The 21927-nt window shown below is 52.6% G+C and overlaps 1 protein-coding gene across 2 annotated transcripts in view; it reads right to left on the reverse strand.

Moving 5' to 3' along the window:
- Positions 1-2236: 2236 nt before the first annotated feature.
- The window catches only part of KREMEN2 (kringle containing transmembrane protein 2), a 42101-nt gene continuing 22410 nt past the window's right edge, over positions 2237-21927 (reverse strand). Inside the window, exons 5-11 of one of the 2 annotated variants that reach the window (XM_077494051.1) lie at positions 20325-20449; positions 18073-18226; positions 17435-17767; positions 16424-16480; positions 8274-8337; positions 6937-6980; positions 2237-6800 (exon numbers count right to left, since the gene is read on the reverse strand). In XM_077494051.1, the coding sequence (XP_077350177.1) occupies positions 6763-6800; positions 6937-6980; positions 8274-8337; positions 16424-16480; positions 17435-17767; positions 18073-18226; positions 20325-20449 (815 nt within the window). In that variant the 3' untranslated portion in view covers positions 2237-6762. Of the gene's footprint in view, positions 6981-8273; positions 8338-16423; positions 16481-17434; positions 17768-18072; positions 18227-20324; positions 20450-21927 lie in introns of both variants that reach the window. The other variant, XM_077494050.1, reaches the window with a different exon arrangement.

Genomic DNA, 21927 nt, shown 5'->3' on the forward strand with positions numbered 1-21927 from the left:
GACCCATCGACAGGTGTCATCCGGATCCAGCATCAGGGAACGCCTAGACCGTCAGGTGTCCGACTACATCGGGTTAACGGCCGATGTGGACGCTCTGAGGAGTGATGAACCCCTGGACTACTGGGTGGGCAGGCTTGACCTCTGGCCAGAGCTTGCCCAATTTGCAATCAAACTGTTGGCTTGCCCCTCATCCAGTGTCCTGTCCGAAAGGACGTTCAGCGCAGCAAGGGGGATCGTGACCGATAAGCGTACTCGCCTAGCTCATGACAGTGTTAACTACCTTGCATTTCTAAAAATGAATGAGGCATGGATCTCAGAGGAATTCAACACATGTGACCAGTAGACCATGTATATGTCGATAAACGATTTATTTAATCAAGCACACAGACCTTCTTTCTTCATTTGGCTCACTTCCTTGTACAAAAAAAGCACACCGTACTATATGCCCGTACCCTCCTCTTTGAAGAGGTTGAGCGGTGTCATATTTTTGGGGCCCAGAAGCGAGTTGCTGGTATCAGTGCTGCTGTCAGTGCTCTATATCACGGTGCTGGTGTCAGTGCTCTCTATCATGGTGCTGGTGATCATCTCCTGCACCCTCTTCAATGCACTATATCACGGTGCTGATGTAAAAGCACTATATCACGGTGCTGATGTAAAAGCACTATATCACGGTGCTGATGTAAGTGCACTCAATCATGGTGCTGATGTAAGTGCACTCAATCACGGTGCTGGTGTCAGTGCTCTCTATCACAGTGCTGGTGTCAGTGCTCTCTATCACGGTGCTGGTGTCAGTGCTCTATATCACGGTGCTGGTGTCAGTGCTCTATATCACAGTGCTGGTGTCAGTGCTCTATATCACAGTGCTGGTGTCAGTGCTCTATATCACAGTGCTGGTGTCAGTGCTCTATATCACGGTGCTGGTGTCAGTGCTCTATATCACAGTGCTGGTGTCAGTGCTCTATATCACGGTGCTGGTGTCAGTGCTCTATATCACAGTGCTGGTGTCAGTGCTCTATATCACAGTGCTGGTGTCAGTGCTCTATATCACAGTGCTGGTGTCAGTGCACTCTATCACGGTGCTGGTGTCAGTGTTCTATATCATGGTGCTGGTGTCAGTGCTCTCTATCATGGTGCTGGTGTCAGTGCTCTCTATCACGGTGCTGGTGTCAGTGCTCTATATCACGGTGCTGGTGTCAGTGCTCTCTATCATGGTGCTGGTGTCAGTGCTCTCTATCACGGTGCTGGTGTCAGTGCTCTATATCACGGTGCTGGTGTCAGTGCTCTATATCACAGTGCTGGTGTCAGTGCTCGATATCACAGTGCTGGTGTCAGTGCATTCTATCACGGTGCTGGTGTCAGTGTTCTATATCACGGTGCTGGTGTCAGTGCTCTCTATCATGGTGCTGGTGATCATCTCCTGCACCCTCTTCTTTGCCTACCCTGACCTTCCCTCTCCTCCATTGCCTTCATGCGCTCCACAGTCCTGAATTGTCACAACAATTTCACATATAAAAAAAGAATGCTTGTAGTTGTCGATCCCAAATTCCCCTCATACATGTGTTATGTCATTGGCCATGTGGTGGGACTATGTGTGCACAGCTAGTAATTATTTTGTGGCTGAAAATTTGACCTGGAGGTTTTCAACTTTCGACCGTGTTTGCGAAGCGTCCCGTCGGAAGTTCGTCCGTCTCTCAACCCCATAGAACACCTTTGGGATGAATTAGAGCGGAGATTGTGAGCCAGGCCTTTTCATCCAACATCAGTGCCTGACCTCACAAATGCTCTTCTGGAAGAATGGTCAAACATTCCCATAGACACATCTCCTAAACCTTGTGGACGGCCTTCCCAGAAGAGGTGAAGCTGTTATAGCTGCAAAGGGCCAACTCAATATTGAACCCTCCGGACTAAGACTGGGAGGTCATTACAGGTCATGTGTGTGTAAAGGTGTCCCAATACTTTTGGGAATATAGTGTATGTGGTGCCTGCTGAAGTAGTTTGGCCTCTGGCCATGAGGGGGCGCTGGACCCACATGCAATAACAATACATTACAACCAGCATTCAGTTCCTCTCCCGCTCACACGTGTGACAAACAGCTAGGTGGTGGAATGCTGCCAGGGCCGTCCTAATACCATCTTAGCCCCCACGGGCAAAGTAATGCCCTGGACCCTCTACCAACCAATCTACACACCTACTCTCAGAAATTAAAGTATAAATAAAATGAAACACATTGTATATTTATTAGTACTTTCAATAAAATAGATTACAAACAATAAGAAAGCATGTCATAAATCAAAGGGGGGGGGGGGGGGGAGGACACAGTACAAGGGGAGTCAGGAGGGCACAGTACAGGGGGAGTCAGGAGGGCACAGTACAGGGGGAGTCAGGAGGGCACAGTACAGGGGGGAGTCAGGAGGGCACAGTACAGGGGGGAGTCAAGAGGGCACAGTACAGGGGGGAGTCAGGAGGGCACAGTACAGGGGGGGGGTCAGGAGGGCACAGTACAGGGGGAGTCAGGAGGGCACAGTACTGGGATGAGGAGGGCACAGGAGGGGGGAGTCAAGAGGGCACAGTACAAGGGGGAGTCAGGAGGGCACAGTACAAGGGGGAGTCAGGAGGGCACAGTACAGGGGGAGTCAGGAGGGCACAGTACAGGGGGAGTCAGGAGGGCACAGTACAGGGGGGGGTCAGGAGGGCACAGTACAGGGGGAGTCAGGAGGGCACAGTACTGGGATGAGGAGGGCACAGGAGGGGGGAGTCAAGAGGGCACAGTACAAGGGGGAGTCAGGAGGGCACAGTACAAGGGGGAGTCAGGAGGGCACAGTACAGGGGGAGTCAGGAGGGCACAGTACAGGGGGAGTCATGAGGGCACAGTACAGGGGGAGTCATGAGGGCACAGTACAGGGGGAGTCAAGAGGGCACAGTACAAGGGGGGTCAGGAGGGCACAGTACAGGGGGAGTCAGGAGGGCACAGTACAGGGGGAGTCAGGAGGGCACAGTACTGGGATAAGGAGGGCACAGGAGGGGGGAGTCAAGAGGGCACAGTACAAGGGGGGTCAGGAGGGCACAGTACAAGGGGGAGTCAGGAGGGCACAGTACAGGGGGAGTCAGGAGGGCACAGTACAGGGGGAGTCAGGAGGGCACAGTACAGGGGGAGTCATGAGGGCACAGTACAGGGGGAGTCATGAGGGCACAGTACAGGGGGAGTCAGGAGGGCACAGTACAGAGGGAGTCAGGAGGGCACAGTACACGGGGAGCCAGGAGAGCACAGTACTGGAATGAGAAGGGCACAGGAGGGGGGAGTCAAGAGGGCACAGTACAAGGGGAGTCAGGAGGGCACAGTACAAGGGGGGTCAGGAGTGCACAGTACAAGGGGGGTCAAGAGGGCACAGTACAAGGGGGGTCAAGAGGGCACAGTACAAGGGGGGTCAAGAGGGCACAGTACAAGGGGGTCAGGAGGGCACAGTACAGGGGGAGTCAAGCGGGCACAATACAAGGGGAGTCAGGAGGGAACAGTACAGGGGGAGTCAGGAGGGCACAGGAGGGGGGAGTCAAGAGGGCACAGTACAAGGGGGGTCAGGAGGGCACAGTACAAGGGGGAGTCAGGAGGGCACAGTACAGGGGGAGTCAGGAGAGCACAGTACAGGGGGAGTCAGGAGGGCACAGTACAGGGGTAGTCAGGTGGGCACAGTACAAGGAGGGTCAGGAGGGCACAGTACAAGGGGGGTCAGGAGGGCACAGTACAAGGGGAGTCAGGAGGGCACCGTACAGGGGAGTCAGGAGGGCACAGTACAAGGGTAGTCAGGTGGGCACAGTACAAGGGGGGTCAGGAGGGCACAGTACAAGGGGGGTCAGGAGGGCACAGTACAAGGGGGGTCAGGAGGGCACAGTACAAGGGGAGTCAGGAGGGCACAGTACAAGGGGGGTCAGGAGGGCACAGTACAAGGGGAGTCAGGAGGGCACAGTACAGGGGGAGTCAGGAGGGCACAGTACAGGGGGAGTCAGGAGGGCACAGTACAGGGGGAGTCATGAGGGCACAGTAGAGGGGGAGTCAGGAGGGCACAGTACAGAGGGAGTCAGGAGGGCACGGTACACGGGGAGCCAGGAGAGCACAGTACTGGAATGAGAAGGGCACAGGAGGGGGGAGTCAAGAGGGCACAGTACAAGGGGAGTCAGGAGGGCACAGTACAGGGGGAGTCAGGAGGGCACAGTACAGGGGGAGTCAGGAGGGCACAGTACAGGGGGAGTCAGGAGGGCACAGTACAGGGGGAGTCAGGAGGGCACAGTACAGGGGGAGTCAGGAGGGCACAGTACAGGGGGAGTCAGGAGGAGAACCGAAGGCCTCTATGTTTGGAGATCCTTTATACACATCATTATATATACATTATTCACATTGTATGGCCCACATGGAGTGCTGGGCGTTCATCATCTGGTCTTCCTCTACCAAGCTTATCTGTGCCGTTCTCTGAGGACACAACAGGTCCTCTTATGTTTCTGACTGATGCAGGACACCATGGAGGGGAACACCTTCTGCAGCTCCCCTTAGACAAATGTCTTTGAACACACCGCTCCAGGCAAAGTCAGCCTGACGGCAGCAACCGACTGCAGGTGCTTGGCAGCCTGGGATCCACCTTCCCCCCTCCAGACATGTAAACTCATTAGTCACGCTTCCATTCATTTTATTTTTTATTTTTTTGCTGAACCAAAACAAGTTTTATGGAGACCAGAGTAGGTGAAATAGACATTATCACCTTTGTGAGAGGTGACCCTGCCAAAACGCATTTCGCCTGTAATAAAGGCTTGATCAAGGCAGATGAAACACATATTACAGGTGAAGCGCGTCAGTTTTACAGTCACATTGAACGAGGGAGAAAAGGTCTGTCTGACCTAATCTGGTGTCAATAAAGCTTGGTGTGGTTCGGCAAAAAAAATAAAAGCTGAGTGCGGCTGAAATACAGTTTCTTAAGCCGAATTTGGCAAGGTGGAAACTTTGAGCAAAATACGGGAATACAAAATATGCAGGAAAGTCTGTAAACTGGACTGTAAACTGGTGGAAAGTTTGCTGTTGGGTTCAACTTGCTGGAAAACTGGGGAGAAGAAGCAGAGGGGATGCCCGCGGTACGTTGGAATTTGGAGCTTCAATCTCACAAGATCTGATTGGCTTGTGTGAGTTCAGATTTTTTTTTTATTGACAATTGATGAGGTTTATTCCAGAAGAGTCCTGGGCTGCCAGCGGTTAATTCCCAGCAAAACCCGCTGCTAGCAGCGCCCATTCCAGAGAAGCAGAGAACGGTTGGACTCTTCTTGGGGATTGATTAGCAGTCCTGGACCTTCCCAGACTATGCTTGGGTGAATTCCTCAGTAATGGACCTCCCCGGAGTATCTTTGGATGAATTCTGCAGTCACGGACCTTCTCGGACTATCCTTGGGTGGATTCCACAGTCATGGACCTTCCCGGACTATCCTTGGGTGGATTCCTCAGTCATGGACCTTCCCGGACTATCCTTGGGTGGATTCCTCAGTCATGGACCTTCCCGGACTATCCTTGGGTGGATTCCTCAGTCATGGACCTTCCCCAATAATCTTTGCATTGATTCTTCAGTCATGGACCTTCCCAGACTATCATTGCGTGGATTCCACAGTCCCGAACCTTCCCAGAATATCATTGGGTAGACTATGATCATGATCGTAACAATAAAAATTTGGGAACGTTATTGTTTTTATCTTTTCTGTTTATTGTCTGTGCTTTGAAAGCCCCAAATACCCACCACTACTTTGTATCCTTTACAAGTAATACTATGGAATGTTGGTGCACAGACAGTATCAAGTAACACCATGTTTTCTATCTATCCTTGGGTGGATTTTGCAGTCCTGGAACACCTTGGACAATCCTTGGGTGGTTTTTGCAGTCCTGGAACACCTTGGACAATCCTTGGGTGGATTTTGCAGTCCTGGAACACCTTGGACAATCCTTGGGTGGTTTTTGCAGTCCTGGAACACCTTGGACAATCCTTGGGTGGTTTTTGCAGTCCTGGAACACCTTGGACAATCCTTGGGTGGATTTTGCAGTCCTGGAACACCTTGGACAATCCTTGGGTGGTTTTTGCAGTCCTGGAACACCTTGGACAATTCTTTGGTGGATTTTGCAGTCCTGGAGCACCTTGGACAATCCTTGGGTGGTTTTTGCAGTCCTGGAACACCTTGGACAATCCTTGGGTGGTTTTTGCAGTCCTGGAACACCTTGGACAATCCTTGGGTGGTTTTTGCAGTCCTGGAACACCTTGGACAATCCTTGGGTGGATTTTTCAGTCCTGGAACACCTTGGACAATCCTTGGGTGGGTTTTGCAGTCCTGGAACACCTTGGACAATCCTTGGGTGGATTTTGCAGTCCTGGAGCACCTTGGACAATCCTTGGGTGGTTTTTGCAGTCCTGGAGCACCTTGGACAATCCTTGGGTGGATTTTGCAGTCCTGGAGCACCTTGGACAATCCTTGGGTGGTTTTTGCAGTCCTGGAACACCTTGGACAATCCTTGGGTGGATTTTGCAGTCCTGGACCTTATTGGACAATCTTTGAGAGGATTTTGCGGTCCTTGTTCTTCGCAGAGGTTATGGTCTTGTTTCAGATCTCATGCTGTGACCCATGGTCTGATAGCAGAGACAGAGAAGTCTGTTCCATCCTCACAGTTTCCAGCACTGTATGAGTGTCTATAAATGTTCCATCACATTGGCTCAGTGACCACCATGTGCGGTTTGCAGGCTTCATTCACCACTGGTCTGCAGGGGGCCACAATGACCCATTGCCTGTAATTACAAAGTTCAGACTGCTCAATTATGGACCATCAGATCAGAGATTTCATTGAAGACTGATTGACGCTGGCCAGATCCCCAGTCGAGCCCTTAGTTTGCCTGCACAGCATGAAGCAGTATGGATGCTCACCATCTGTTCCCCGGACCAGAGCCCGCCGTCCACAGGGGGCATACCTGAGAAAAAGCATAACCTTATGAATAAGAGTCATGTCTTATACCAAACCTTATCAGCAGTATTAGAACTCACATTCAGCCCTGCACATTGTTCCTCAGAGGATGAACAATCAACCTGTGGGGTACTAGTGGAAAATGCAATTAAGAAGGGTGAGGGTTGAGGCATAAACGTACCTGCCTGCCATAAGGTCCCACGCCACTCTGTCCTGGTCATGTGACCTGTCATGTGGTCTGTGCCGGCTGGAAAATGATGCGGATTACAATACACTTACCTTCTCTCCATATTATTTATAGTAGCCCTCAATCATGGTTCTGGTGAGCATTTTAATTGGACAGAAAATGATGGGAAATTCAAACAGGAGGGAGGTGAATCCTATTCTGGTGACAGCTGTCTAAAAGGGGATTCTAGCCTTTTACTACCCATTGTGTCTACAGCAGTGGTCTCCAATCTGCTGCTCTTTGCTTGCCTTTATTCAGCCCTTGGGGGCAATGTTTCTTCCAATAGGTAATTGTTTTACTCCCACTTACTACCAAGTCTAAGAAACTGTTTCCTCCCACTAATGGTGGGACATTTTCTTCTCTAACTGGACATAGTCTGATAACCAGTAAACTGGCACCTCGTTTAGCTAGTTTGGAGACCCTTGGTCTACTGGATGGAAAATGGAACTTTCCCCAACAGGGCACAGACTAAAAAAAACAAAAAACTGGTGGGCTATAACCCTTCCACACTTCCTTCAAAACAGGATACACCTCCAAGTAAAACTGCCTTATTGGCATTAAACAATGCTGACAGACCCCAATATCTGACCAGGACTGGGAGACATTCATAGTATAAGTGACATGTTTTTGGTTCAGGATTTAACAGGTGCAACTGGAAAGTTCCAGCATTTGAACACAATTTAGAAGTCATCGAGTTGGTTATCCACCAAGACCTGAATGAGGGTTCTGTCACCTAAGGCCTTTTCTTAGCCCTCACAAATCCCCCCAACATCAGACCAGTAATCCTCTCCGATCCCTTCACTGTGTCCATTTGATCAGTGGAATGGGAACCCTCATTAAACACTTCCAATTCAGAGCTTGATCGGAAGTGAAGCATGTGATGGATGTTACTGCCGACCTACCACCACCTTTAGAATCCTCGTCATTCTGCAAAGTTGAGTATATTTCCTGTGGGATGGTTTGGCTTCACCAACTTGTCTTGAGATAAACAATCCCATCATTTTTTCACAACACAACCCCAACTAACGGTTTCACCCATTACACACAAAATATGTGTCTTCCAGGAGTACTTACTGCCATATGAAGTAGCCGATCCCGAGAGCCAAGAGGGACAATCCAGCCGCTAGGAGGAACCAGGCTGTAATACAGAGAGTGTTACTGGGTATGAGGTCACATAGTTCTAAGACCATTTCAGATCTACAGCCACTCCAACAAAACCCCTACCTAACCCACAAGCATGCCAGATCCATCTGCAAGAAAACCACAACCCAACCCACAAGCATGCCAAACCCAGCTTCAACAAAATCCCAACCCAATCCACAAGCATGCCAGACCCAGCTCCAACAAAACTCCAACCCAACCCACAAGCATTCCAGATCCAAAAAAAAAAAAAACAACACACAACCATGCCAGACCCAGCTCCAACAAAACCCCAACCCAACCCACAAGCATGCCAGACCCAGCTTCAACAAAACCCCAACCCAACCCACAAGCATGCCAGACCCAGCTCCAACAAATCCCCAACCCAACCCACAAGCATGCCAGACCCAGCTCCAACAAAACCCCAACCCAACCCAAAATCATGCTGGACCCAGTTCCAACAAAACCCCAATCCACAAGCATTCCAGATCCAAAAAAAAAAAAAACAACACACAACCATGCCAGACCTAGCTTCAACAAAACCCCAATCCAACCCACAAGCATGCCAGACCCAGCTCCAACAAAACCCCAACCCAACCCACAAGCATGCCAGACCCAGCTCCAACAAAACCCCAACCCAACCCACAAGCATGCCAGACCCAGCTCCAACAAAACCCCAACCCAACCCAAAATCATGCTGGACCCAGTTCCAACAAAACCCCAACCCACAAGCATGCCAGACCCAGCTCCAACAAAAGCATGACCCAACCCACAAGCATGTCAGACCCAGCTCCAACAAAACCCCAACCTAACTCACAAGCATACCAGACCCAGTTCCAACAAAACAACAACCCAACCCACAAGCATGCCAGACCCAGCTCCAGCAAAGCCACAACCCAGCCCACAAGCATGCCAGACCCAGCTCCAGCAAAGCCACAACCCAACCCACAAGCATGAAAGACCCAGCTCCAACAAAACCCCAACGTATCCCTAAAAGCATGCCAGACCCAGCTCCAACAAAACCCCAACCCAACCCAACTCACAAGCATACCAGATCCAGCTCCAACAAAACCCCAACCCACAAGCATGCAAGACCCAGCTCCAACAAAACCACAAACCACAGGCATGCCAGACCTAGCTCCAACAAAACCCCAACCCAACCTATAAGCATGCCAGATCCAGCTCCAACAAAACCACCACCCAATTCACAAGCATGCCAGACCCAGCCCCAAAAAATACAAAACCTAATGTACAAGCATGCAAAACCCAGCTTAAAAAAAAACCCAACCCAACCCACAAGCATGCTAGACCCAGCTCCAACAAAACCCCAACATAACCCACAAGCATGTCAGACCCATCTCCAACAAAACCACAACCCACAAGCATGCCAGACCTAGCTCCAACAAAACTCCAACCCATGCTATAAGCATGCCAGACTCAGCTCCAATAAAACTCTAAGGCCGCGTACACACGCGCGGACTGTTCGCCCAACCTTGTTCGGCAAACAGTTTGTCAAACAGTCCGCTCAAAATTTGCATGAGCGGACTTGCCCACACACGAGCGGACTGTTTGACGAACAAGGTTGGGCAAACAGTTCGCTCAACTTTTGAAATGAACGGACTCGCCCACGTAAGGAGGAGGCAAATCCGCCCATTTCGAGCGCGTGTACAGGTAGGCGGGGCCCGCGAAGGAGACGTCGCGGGCTCCGCCGCCTGGAATGGGCTTAAAGGGGAACCCCAACGCCGAAAAAAATCGGCGTGGGGGTTCCCCCCAAGTCCACACCAGACCCTTGTCCGAGCACGCTACCCGGCCGGCCAGGAAAGGGGGGCGAGCGAGCGCGCCCCCCCTCCTGAGCCGTACCAGGCCGCGTGCCCTCAACATGGGGGGGTGCCTTGGGGAAGGGGGGGGCCGCGCGGCCCCCCCACCCCAAAGCACCTTGTCCCCATGTTGATGAGGACAAGGGCCTCTTCCCGACAACCCTAGCCGTTGGTTGTCGGGGTCTGCGGGCGGGGGGCTTATCGGAATCCGGGAGCCCCCTTTAAGAAGGGGGCCCCCGGATACCGGCCCCCCACCCTATGTGAATGAGTATGGGGTACAATGTACCCCTACCCATTCACCTGTGAAATAAAGTACAAATAAAAACACAACACAGGGGGAAAAAATATTTTATTGCACAGCCGGGGGTCTTCCGTCTTCGGGGGTCTTCTCGCCGGACTCCTCCGCTATGTGTGTGTAGCTCTTTTGCCAGCGGAGGAGTCCGGCTTTCTTCCTCCCCGCCGCCGGCCTCTTCTCCCGACTTCGGGGGTCTTGTCCCCCTCTTCGGTTCTTCTGCCGGGCCACCGCGCCTGGTCCGGTGGCCCGGTCTTCTGTCGCCGTCTTCCGTTCTTCTGTCGCCGCCTTCGGTTCTTCTGCCGGGCCACCGCGCCTTCTTGTAGCTCTTTTACAGGCGGTGGCCCGGTCTTCTGTCGCCGTCGCCGCCTTCCGTTCGTGTTCTTCTTCTTGTTCTTCTTGTTCTTCTCCAGGCGATGTTGACACGACGCTCCCTCCGGCCGGAATGCCAGAGCCGCCCTGCGCTGTGACTTATATAGTGACAATGGGGCGGGGTCACATGGTATATGTCACATGGGTTGATGTCACATGGTGACCCCGCCCCCTTACGATGTCATAGTCCCCATGTGACATCAACCCATGTGACCAACCCATGTGACATATACCATGTGACCCCGCCCCATTGTCACTATATAAGTGACCGCACAGCGCGTCCCCGGCATTCCGGCCGGAGAGCTCGTCGAGTCAACATCTCCAGGAGAAGAACAAGAAGAACAAGAAGAAGAACACGAACGGAAGGCGGCGACGGCGACAGAAGACCGGGCCACCGCCTGTAAAAGAGCTACAAGAAGGCGCGGTGGCCCGGCAGAAGAACCGAAGGCGGCGACAGAAGAACGGAAGACGGCGACAGAAGACCGGGCCACCGGACCAGGCGCGGTGGCCCGGCAGAAGAACCGAAGAGGGGGACAAGACCCCCGAAGTCGGGAGAAGAGGCCGGCGGCGGGGAGGAAGAAAGCCGGACTCCTCCGCTGGCAAAAGAGCTACACACACATAGCGGAGGAGTCCGGCGAGAAGACCCCCGAAGACGGAAGACCCCCGGCTGTGCAATAAAATATTTTTTCCCCCTGTGTTGTGTTTTTATTTGTACTTTATTTCACAGGTGAATGGGTAGGGGTACATTGTACCCCATACTCATTCACATAGGGTGGGGGGCCGGTATCCGGGGGCCCCCTTCTTAAAGGGGGCTCCCGGATTCCGATAAGCCCCCCGCCCGCAGACCCCGACAACCAACGGCCAGGGTTGTCGGGAAGAGGCCCTTGTCCTCATCAACATGGGGACAAGGTGCTTTGGGGTGGGGGGGCCGCGCGGCCCCCCCCTTCCCCAAGGCACCCCCCCATGTTGAGGGCACGCGGCCTGGTACGGCTCAGGAGGGGGGGCGCGCTCGCTCGCCCCCCTTTCCTGGCCGGCCGGGTAGCGTGCTCGGACAAGGGTCTGGTGTGGACTTGGGGGGAACCCCCACGCCGATTTTTTTCGGCGTTGGGGTTCCCCTTTAAGCCCATTCCAGGCGGCGGAGCCCGCGACGTCTCCTTCGCGGGCCCCGCCTACCTGTACACGCGCTCGAAGTGGGCGGACTTTCCGAGCGGGAACAGTCTGCTCATTTCGAAAGTACAGCGGACAGGCCCACACACGGGCGGACTGTTCGCTCAAACACAGTTTCAGCGGACAGTTTTTCGGAATTTCCGAAAGACTTTGTCCGTCCAACTGTCCGCTGAAACTGTCCGCTGAAAGCCCACACACGAGCGGACTGTCCGCCCAAACACTGTTCAGCGGACAAGGTTGGGCGAACAGTCCGCCCGTGTGTACGCGGCCTTACCCACAAGCATGCTAGGCCTAGCTCCAAGAAAACCCCAACACAAACCACAAGCATGTCAAATCCAGTTCCAACAAAACCACAACCCAACATACAAACAAGCAAGACCCAGCTTCAACAAAACCCCAACCCACAAGCATGACAGATCTAGCTCCAACAAAACCCCAACACAACCCACAAGCATGTCAGACCCAGCTCAAACAAAACCACAAACCACAAGCATGCCAGACCTAGCTCCAACGAAACCCCAACCTAACCTATAAGCATGCCAGTCCAAGGTCCAATAAAACCCTAAACCACAAGCATTCTAGACCCAGCTCCAACAAAACCCCAACACAACCCACAAGCATGCAAGACCCAGCTTCAACAAAACCCCATCCCAACCCACAAGCATGCCAGACCCAACTCTAACAAAACCCCAACACAACCCACAAGCATGTCAGACCCAGCTCCAACAAAACCACAACCTACAAGCATGCCAGACCTAGCTCCCACAAAACCCCAACCCACAAGCATGCCAGACCCATCTACAACAAAACCACAACCCACAAGCATGCCAGATCTAGCTCCAACAAAACCCAAACACAACCCACAAGCATGTCAGACCCAACTCCAACAAAACCACAACCCACAAGCATGCCAGACCTAGCTCCAACAAAACCCCAACCCAACCTATAAACATGCCAGACCCAGTTCCAATAAAACTAGCTCCAACAAATTCACAACCCACGAGCATGCCATATCTAGCTTCAGCAAAACCCCAACCCAACCTATAAGCATGCCAGACCCAACTCCAATACAACACTAACCCACAAGCATGCCAGACCCAGCTCCAACAAAACCCCAACCCAACCCACAAGCATACCAGATCCAGCTCCAACAAAACCACAACCCAATTCACAAGCATGCCAGACCCAGCTGCAACATAACCCCAACGCACAAGCATGCCAGACCCAGCTAAAACAAAACCACAACCCAATGTACAAGCATGCAAAACCCAGCTTCAAAAAAAAAAAACCCAACCCACAAGCATGTCAAACCCAGCTCCAACAAAACCACAACCCACAAGCATGCCAGACCTAGCTCCAACAAAACTCCAACCCAACCTATAAGCATGCCAGACCCAGACCCAATAAATCCCTAACCCACAAGCATGCTAGACCCAGCTCCAAAAAAACCCCAACCCAACCCACAAGCATGTCAAACCCAGCTCCAACAAAACCACAACCCACAAGCATGCCAGACCTAGCTCCAACAAAACTCCAACCCAACCTATAAGCATGCCAGACCCAGCCCCAATAAATCCCTAACCCACAAGCATGCTAGACCCAGCTCCAAAAAAAAACCAACCCAACCCACAAGCATGTCAAACCCAGCTTCAACAAAACCCCAACACAACCCACAAGCATGCCCGACCCAGCTCCAACAAAACCCCAACACAACTCACAAGCATGTCAGACCCAGCTCCAACAAAACCCCAACCCAACCTATAAGCATGCCAGACCCAGCTCCAATAAAACTCTAGCCCACAAGCATGCTAGACCCAGCTTCAACAAAACCCCAACACAACCCACAAGCATGTCAAACCCAGCTCGAACAAAATCACAACCCACGAGCATGCCAGAACCAGCTCCACCAAATCCACAACCCAATTCACAAGCATGCCAGACCCAGCTCCAACAAAACCCCAACTCACAAGAATGCCAGACCCAGCTGCAACAAAACCACAACCCTACATACAAGTATGCAAGACCCAGATTCGACAAAACCCCAACCCAACCCACAAGCATGCCAGACCCAGCTCCAACAAAACCATAACCCACAAGCATGCCAGACCTAGTTCCAATAAAACCCAAACCCACAAGCATGCCATACCCAGCTCCAACAAAACCACAACCCAACGTACAAGCATGCCAGACCCAGCTTCAACAAAACCCCAACACAAACCACAAGCATATCAAACCCAGCTCCAACAAAACCACAACCCAACTTATAGGCATTCCAGACCCAGCTCCAATAAAACCCAAACCCACAAGCATGCTAGACCCAGCTCCACCAAAACCCCAACACAAACCACAATCATATCAAACCCAGTTCCAACAAAACCACAACCCAATGTATAAGCAAGCAAGACCCAGCTCTAACAAAACCCCAACCTACAAGCATGCCAGACCCAGCTCCAGGAAAACCCCAACCCAACCTATAAGCAGGGCCATCTTAATGAGCGGGCACAGCTGGGCACTGCCCAGGGGCCCCAGCTGCATGGGGGGGCCCCTGCACTTTCCCCCAAAGCAGCTGCTCCATGAGCCCACACTGCCTGGAAATTGAACGATACCTATTATTTCACAACCAGAAGGGAGAGGTGAGGCCGGAGCGCCAGTGATGCTCTGACTCCACCCCATCCAGCTTGAATGCTCAGGAGGCTGCGGGGGAGGAGCTGCAGTGGGAGCTGCTGAGTCGGCAGCACTGAGAGCCCACCTGTGGAAGTGGCATTGTGGATGGTGTCATGGTGAGCCCAGCTGTCCAGCACTGTTTGCACAGAAGGGCTTGGAATGCCCGGAGGGATGCTCCCTCCTCTGCCCCTCCTTCTGCCTGCTTGACTTGATTGGTATAGTTGAGACCTTGTCAAAGTGCTGGAGGTGGGCACATAGCCAAAAGTTCACATGCACTGTATCTCCACTGGAAAAGGGGGTACCACATGGATGGAATAATGTTGCTGAGGGATATCAAGGGTGTATGGGGGGAAAACAATGCTGAGGGGGGATCTGGGGTGTAGAGGGGTAGCAATGCTTGGGGTATCTTGGATGGCTATAGTGCTAGAGGTATCAGGGATGTAGAGAGGCCGTCGTGTAGGGGGTATCAGGGATGTAGTTGGGTCACAATACAGGGGGTATCTTATGGTATATGGTAACAGTGCAGAGGGGGGGGGGGTATCTAGGGTGTAGATGGGTCAGAGTCAGAGTGCTGGGGGGATATCTGGGGTGTAGAGGGGTCAGAGTGCTGGGAGGATATCTGAGGTGTAGAGGGGTCAGAGTGCTGGGGGGATATCTGGGGTGTAGAGGGGTCAGAGTGCTGGGGGAATATCTGGGGTGTAGAGGGGTCAGAGTGCTGGGGGATATCTGGGGTGTAGAGGGGTCAGAGTGCTGGGGGGATATCTGGGGTGTAGAGGGGTCATAGGGCTGGGGGGATATCTGGGGTGTAGAGAGGTCATAGGACTGGGGGATATCTGGGGTGTAGAGGGGTCATAGGACTGGGGGGATATCTGGGGTGTAGAGGGGTCAGAGTGCTGGGGGGATATCTGGGGTGTAGAGGGGCCATAGTGCTGGGGGGATATCTGGGGTGTAGAGGGGTCAGAGTGCTGGGGGGATATCTGGGGTGTAGAGGGGTCAGAGGGCTGGGGGGATATCTGGTGTGTAGAGGGGTCATAGGGCTGGGGGGATATCTGGGGTGTAGAGGGGTCAGAGTGCTGGGGGGATATCTGGGGTGTAGAGGGGTCAGAGTGCTGGGGGGATATCTGGTGTGTAGAGGGGTCAGAGTGCTGGGGGGATATCTGGGGTGTAGAGGGGCCATAGTGCTGGGGGGATATCTGGGGTGTAGAGGGGTCAGAGTGCTGGGGGATATCTGGGGTGTAGAGGGGCCATAGTGCTGGGGGGATATCTGGGGTGTAGAGGGGTCAGAGTGCTGGGGGGATATCTGGGGTGTAGAGGGGCCATAGTGCTGGGGGGATATCTGGGGTGTAGAGGGGTCAGAGTGCTGGGGGGTATCTGAGGTGTAGAGGGGTCAGAGGGCTGGGGGGGTATTATTCTAGCAGATATATTATATGCACAGCTTTGTTACTTTATGGAGTATTTTGTTTCTTTGCTGTACACAATGATTGTTCATGTAGGTAATGCGGAGCTCCACCCAAAAGGGTAAGCTCCACCTGTCTGCCTCCTACCTACGGGATGTCTGTTTATCTGCGCTGTCTCCATTGTAGGGGCCCCAGAGCATTATTACCCAGGGGCCCATGATGCTATTAAGACGGCCCTGCCTATAAGCATGCCAGAGCCGATTCCAACAAAACCCCAACCCAACCCACAAGCATGTTTTTAGACCCAGCTTCCTGCAGATGTTGGCCCTCATTGGACAGCGCCAGGCGTTGAGGGTTATTGGCAATAAAACTCACTGTTATTGGTCTTTACTTCAAGTCGAGTAGTAGAACTTTCCGAGTCGGGTATCGAACCTAAAACACAGGGTGAGAAGCCGGTTACTTCCTGTAGTACACCTTCTCGGGATCTTCTCCTGACCTGCAGCGGTGTGACTTGGCTTATTGAATAACCATCCCATGTGATCATGACCTCGAATCTGGTGATCACCTAGCTTTGTTAGGCCCATCTCTGATCCTCATCCCTAATCAGCTACATAGGCAAAAAGTATCAAGAAACACGTCTGTAGAAAGCCCACCACCAGGAGGAAGGCCCACCACCAGGAGTAAGGCCCACCACCAGGAGGAAGGCCCACCACCAGGAGGAAGGCCGGAAGGCCCACCACCAGGAGGAAGGCCCACCACCAGGAGGAAGGCCCACCACCAGGAGGAAGGCCCACCACCAGGAGGAAGGCCGGAAGGCCCACCACCAGGAGGAAGGCCCACCACCAGGAGGAAGGCCCACCACCAGGAAGAAGGCCCACCACCAGGAGGAAGGCCCACCATGACCACAACATATGGTGGTGATAAGAAATCTCTGCCTGGAAGGTCATTGTCTTCATTGGAGGTTCTGCAGCTCAGTAAATCCTTTCTCTGGATGGGTTGGTCAGCGTATTCTTCTATCCTCGTCCACCTGCACCGGCCACGCTGACTCCTTAGTGGTTAGGAATGAACGAACCCCAACTAAGACTATTGAGATTCATTTCATTACGAATCTAAATTTGGATTCAATTTTCATTATTTGGTGACTTGGATGTGGTCCATCTTCTGAAATTCGAATTTCAAATCGATTTGAAAATACCGAATATAAGCAACAAATTCCGAAAACGAATCATTCTAACATATCAAACATGACGAAACAAAATTATTGATGTAACCTATCTGAAATGAAGCACATTTTTCTGTGGTGCCCCTCTCTAACCCCCACCACCACCCACACCCATCTCCTGAGCCCCCTGTTATGGGTAGGAGATCCCACCCACCACTTCTTACCTTTGTAGGTCAGGACGAATCCCTGGCCGCTGCGCGCGCCATCAGACGTGAAGGTGAAGCGGAGAGATCCGGTTGGATAGGTCGCAGTGTTGGGAGGATCCTGGCCTCCTTTTATTTGGGTGAGAAGACTTCCGGTTTCTTTATCTCGCACCTCCAGAACGTCGTTTGGGTCTTCAACATGGAAGATATGAAAGGTGATCTCCATGGTGGCAGCTCCCGGGGTGTGAATATCCCAGGAACAGGAGCTACCCGGACCGTATTCATCGGGATAATCCGGAGAGTATAGGACTCCGGATAGAGAAGAGAAGTTCCCGCTACAGGCCCCGATCCACGCTGCAGAGAGAACACAACACCAACATCACACCATGGAGGCCTACAGAGAGGAACTCCTGCATATCGGGGGCCGACTCTCACCCCCTCTAAAGAATGAAGGAAATGTTGACAAGTCGATGGACTTCTGAAATGATCTGCCACATTCTAATGAATTATCTGTGGACCCGTATTTATACATCTCTCGGTAATCTGTGAATTATCTTCACCTCTATGGGAACATGAAGAGGTTGGCCCAAGAAACTGGAAGTCTTTTATAAACCGGGCCCTGTATACATGGAGCCCCCAATCTATATCACCATACTTACTGCTATACACACTGAGATTCCCGTCTCCACCGCACACCTCACTGGCCTTCCCGAAGCACGTATGATCACACTGGGAGCTGCTAACCCTCTGCAACAAGGCCACATCGGAAGGACTGCCGCAGAAACAGGCGTAGCCCGCCTCCAGACCTGCATACTGACACAAAGACCAGACACCAAAGTCAGGAACCGTGCACAGACACGCACCTCTATTCACAAAGGGCATAGGGCTCCATTCACAACGAGCATAAGGCTCCATTCACAAACATCATAAGGTTCAATTCACAAAGGGCATAAGTCTCCATTCACAACAGGCATAGGGCTCAATTCATAAAAGGCATGGGACTGCGGAGTGTATTGGAGGGTGGTGGGACTATGGAGTATACCGTGGGGGGTGGGATTATAGAGTGTATTGCAGGGTGGTGGGAGTGTATCGGAGGTGGTGAGACTGTGGAGTGTATAGACAGGTCGCAGGACTGTGGAGTGTATAGAAGGGCGGTGGGACTGCAGAGTGTATCGGAGGGTGGTGGGACTGAGGAGTGTATCGGAGGTGGTGGGACTGTGGAGTGTATCGGAGGTGGTGGGACTGAGGAGTGTATCGGAGGTGGTGGGACTGAGGAGTGTATCGGAGGTGGTGGGACTGAGGAGTGTATCGGAGGTGGTGGGACTGTGGAGTGTATCGGAGGTGGTGGGACTGTGGCGTGTATCGGAGGTGGTGGGACTGTGGAGTGTATCGGAGGTGGTGGGACTGTGGATGGTATCGGAGGTGGTGGGACTGTGGATGGTATCGGAGGTGGTGGGACTGTGGAGTGTATCGGAGGTGGTGGGACTGAGGAGTGTATCGGAGGTGGTGGGACTGTGGAGTGTATCGGAGGTGGTGGGACTGTGGAGTGTATCGGAGGTGGTGGGACTGAGGAGTGTATCGGAGGTGGTGGGACTGTGGATGGTATCGGAGGTGGTGGGACTGAGGAGTGTATCGGAGGTGGTGGGACTGAGGAGTGTATCGGAGGTGGTGGGACTGCGGAGTGTATCGGAGGTGGTGGGACTGAGGAGTGTATCGGAGGGTGGTGGGACTGCGGAGTGTATCGGAGGTGGTGGGACTGTGGAGTGTATCGGAGGGTGGTGGGACTGCGGAGTGTATCGGAGGTGGTGGGACTGTGGAGTGTATCGGAGGTGGTGGGACTGTGGAGTGTATCGGAGGTGGTGGGACTGTGGAGTGTATCGGAGGTGGTGGGACTGTGGAGTGTATCGGAGGTGGTGGGACTGTGGAGTGTATCGGAGGGTGGTGGGACTGTGGAGTGTATCGGAGGTGGTGGGACTGTGGAGTGTATCGGAGGTGGTGGGACTGTGGAGTGTATCGGAGGTGGTGGGACTGTGGAGTGTATCGGAGGTGGTGGGACTGTGGAGTGTATCGGAGGTGGTGGGACTGTGGAGTGTATCGGAGGTGGTGGGACTGTGGAGTGTATCGGAGGTGGTGGGACTGTGGAGTGTATCGGAGGGTGGTGGGACTGCGGAGTGTATCGGAGGTGGTGGGACTGTGGAGTGTATCGGAGGTGGTGGGACTGAGGAGTGTTTTGGACGATGGTGGGGCTGTGGAGTGTATCGGAGGGTGGTGGGACTGTGGAGTGTATCGGAGGTGGTGGGACTGCGGAGTGTATCGGAGGTGGTGGGACTGCGGAGTGTATTGGAGGTGGTGGAACTGTGGAGTGTATCGGAGGTGGTGGGACTGTGGAGTGTATCGGAGGTGGTGGGACTGTGGAGTGTATCGGAGGTGGTGGGACTGTGGAGTGTATCGGAGGTGGTGGGACTGTGGAGTGTATCGGAGGTGGTGGGACTGAGGAGTGTTTTGGACGATGGTGGGGCTGTGGAGTGTATCGGAGGGTGGTGGGACTGTGGAGTGTATCGGAGGTGGTGGGACTGCGGAGTGTATCGGAGGTGGTGGGACTGCGGAGTGTATTGGAGGTGGTGGAACTGTGGAGTGTATCGGAGGTGGTGGGACTGAGGAGTGTATTGGACGATGGTGGGACTGAGGAGTGTATTGGACGATGGTGGGACTGCGGAGTGTATTGGAGGTGGTGGGACTGTGGATGGTATCGGAGGTGGTGGGACTGTGGAGTGTATCGGAGGTGGTGGGACTGTGGAGTGTATCGGAGGTGGTGGGACTGTGGAGTGTATCGGAGGTGGTGGGACTGTGGAGTGTATCGGAGATGGTGGGACTGAGGAGTGTTTTGGGAAGATCTGGCTGTAGGGAGTACCTGATACCCCCGTATCCGGCAGAACTGGATGCAGGTGTGGATGGTCAGTGTTCCGGAGGTTCCGCTACTCCCGGAAAAAGCCGGAGGAGTCCCGTAGTCTACAAAGCATCCGATGTACCCGGGCACTGCGGGAAGACACATTTCACCATCATCATCCTCACCCTTTATCCAAAGAACATTTTATATTATACAGACACAGAAAGTAACACTACCCCCTAGTGGCAGGACTAGAAATCACAGTGCAATGTATGAGAATGGTTGTTGCACCTCTGTCTGTATAAAACAACAAGCTAACGCCACGCCGATCTAGTCCAGCAGTGCCAACTTCCGAGAAGCCAATACCTGGCGCACCCAGAACCCAGACACGGGAGTAAGTCACACAAATCTCAAGCAAGTCCCAAGTTATTGTGGTGAAAAGCAAACAAGTCAAGTCGAGTCCCTGCTGGAGGACAAGCAAGTCATTTATTTTGGTCACAAATCAAGTCAAAATACTGATCTACCCCATTTCCACCTTTAAATGAGTAAAAAGTCGGTGTTCAGGGAAGGGTTTGTTTTATTTTCAACATCAACAAAACTGCTTTGTGCTTTTTTTCTTGGCATATTAAAGAGGAAGTAAACCCTGATGAGTTTACTTCCTCTTTCATTCCCTGCAAAGGCAAAGCATAATGGACTACTATGCATCGCATCGCATCGCATCGCATAGTAGTCCATTATGTGTCACTTACCTGGCACAGGAGCCAGCGATGTCACCGCTGTCCCTTGTAGTCCGCCGCATCCATCTTCTTGGTGGGGTCTCGCAGCTCCGCCGCTGTCATTCAGCGAAGCCGCGATGATGTCACTCCCGCGCATGCGCACGGGAGCCGACACGCGCGGCAGCTCTGTCGTTGAGACAGCGGTGCCCGTTTTCGGGGAAATATCTCCTAAACCGTATAGGTTTAGGAGATATTTCTTGGACCTACAGGTAAGCCTTAATCTAGGCTTACCTGTAGGTCAAAGTGGTTTGTAAGGGTTTACCAACCACTTTAAAGAAACACTTTGAATGTCCAAACTGCAGACAAGGAGCAGAAAAGTCGGCAATTAAATGGCCGACAAGCCTGGAAACATGAAGTCCTCGCTGAGGGGGAAAATAACCAAGTTCAAACTAATAACAAAGTATTTTAACATGTAAATCGGTGGGCACAATGCCAACATCTGGGCACTTGACTGGTGATGGGAATAGCCACTTAAAATGCCAGATATGGGGGTGTGCAATGGATGAGTTTTAGGGGTTTTAATATACTTTGTAAATAGCACCCTATACATTTCTAGTCAGTGCTAGTTGTGTCCTCTGCATTAAAGTGGATGTAAACCCTTTACAAACCACTTTGACTTACAGGTAACCCTAGATTAAGGCTTACCTGTAGGTCCAAGAAATATCTCCTAAACCTACACGGTTTAGGAGATATTGTCAGGTCCCCTTGAGGCGAGGTGACAGGTGCACACCGTAGGGATCAGGAGTGCACCGCAAGGTTGTGGACCCTACGGCTGACTGCTGCGGACGGGGGACAGGTCCCACCGGGGTTAGAGCGTAAGATTCCCTGGGGCGCAGAGTCTAAGAGCCAGC

The sequence above is a fragment of the Lithobates pipiens genome, unplaced genomic scaffold (assembly GCF_037356315.1).
Source record: "Lithobates pipiens isolate NorthernLeopardFrog02 unplaced genomic scaffold, aLitPip1_a1.2 Scaffold_22, whole genome shotgun sequence".
NCBI lineage: Eukaryota > Metazoa > Chordata > Amphibia > Anura > Ranidae > Lithobates > Lithobates pipiens.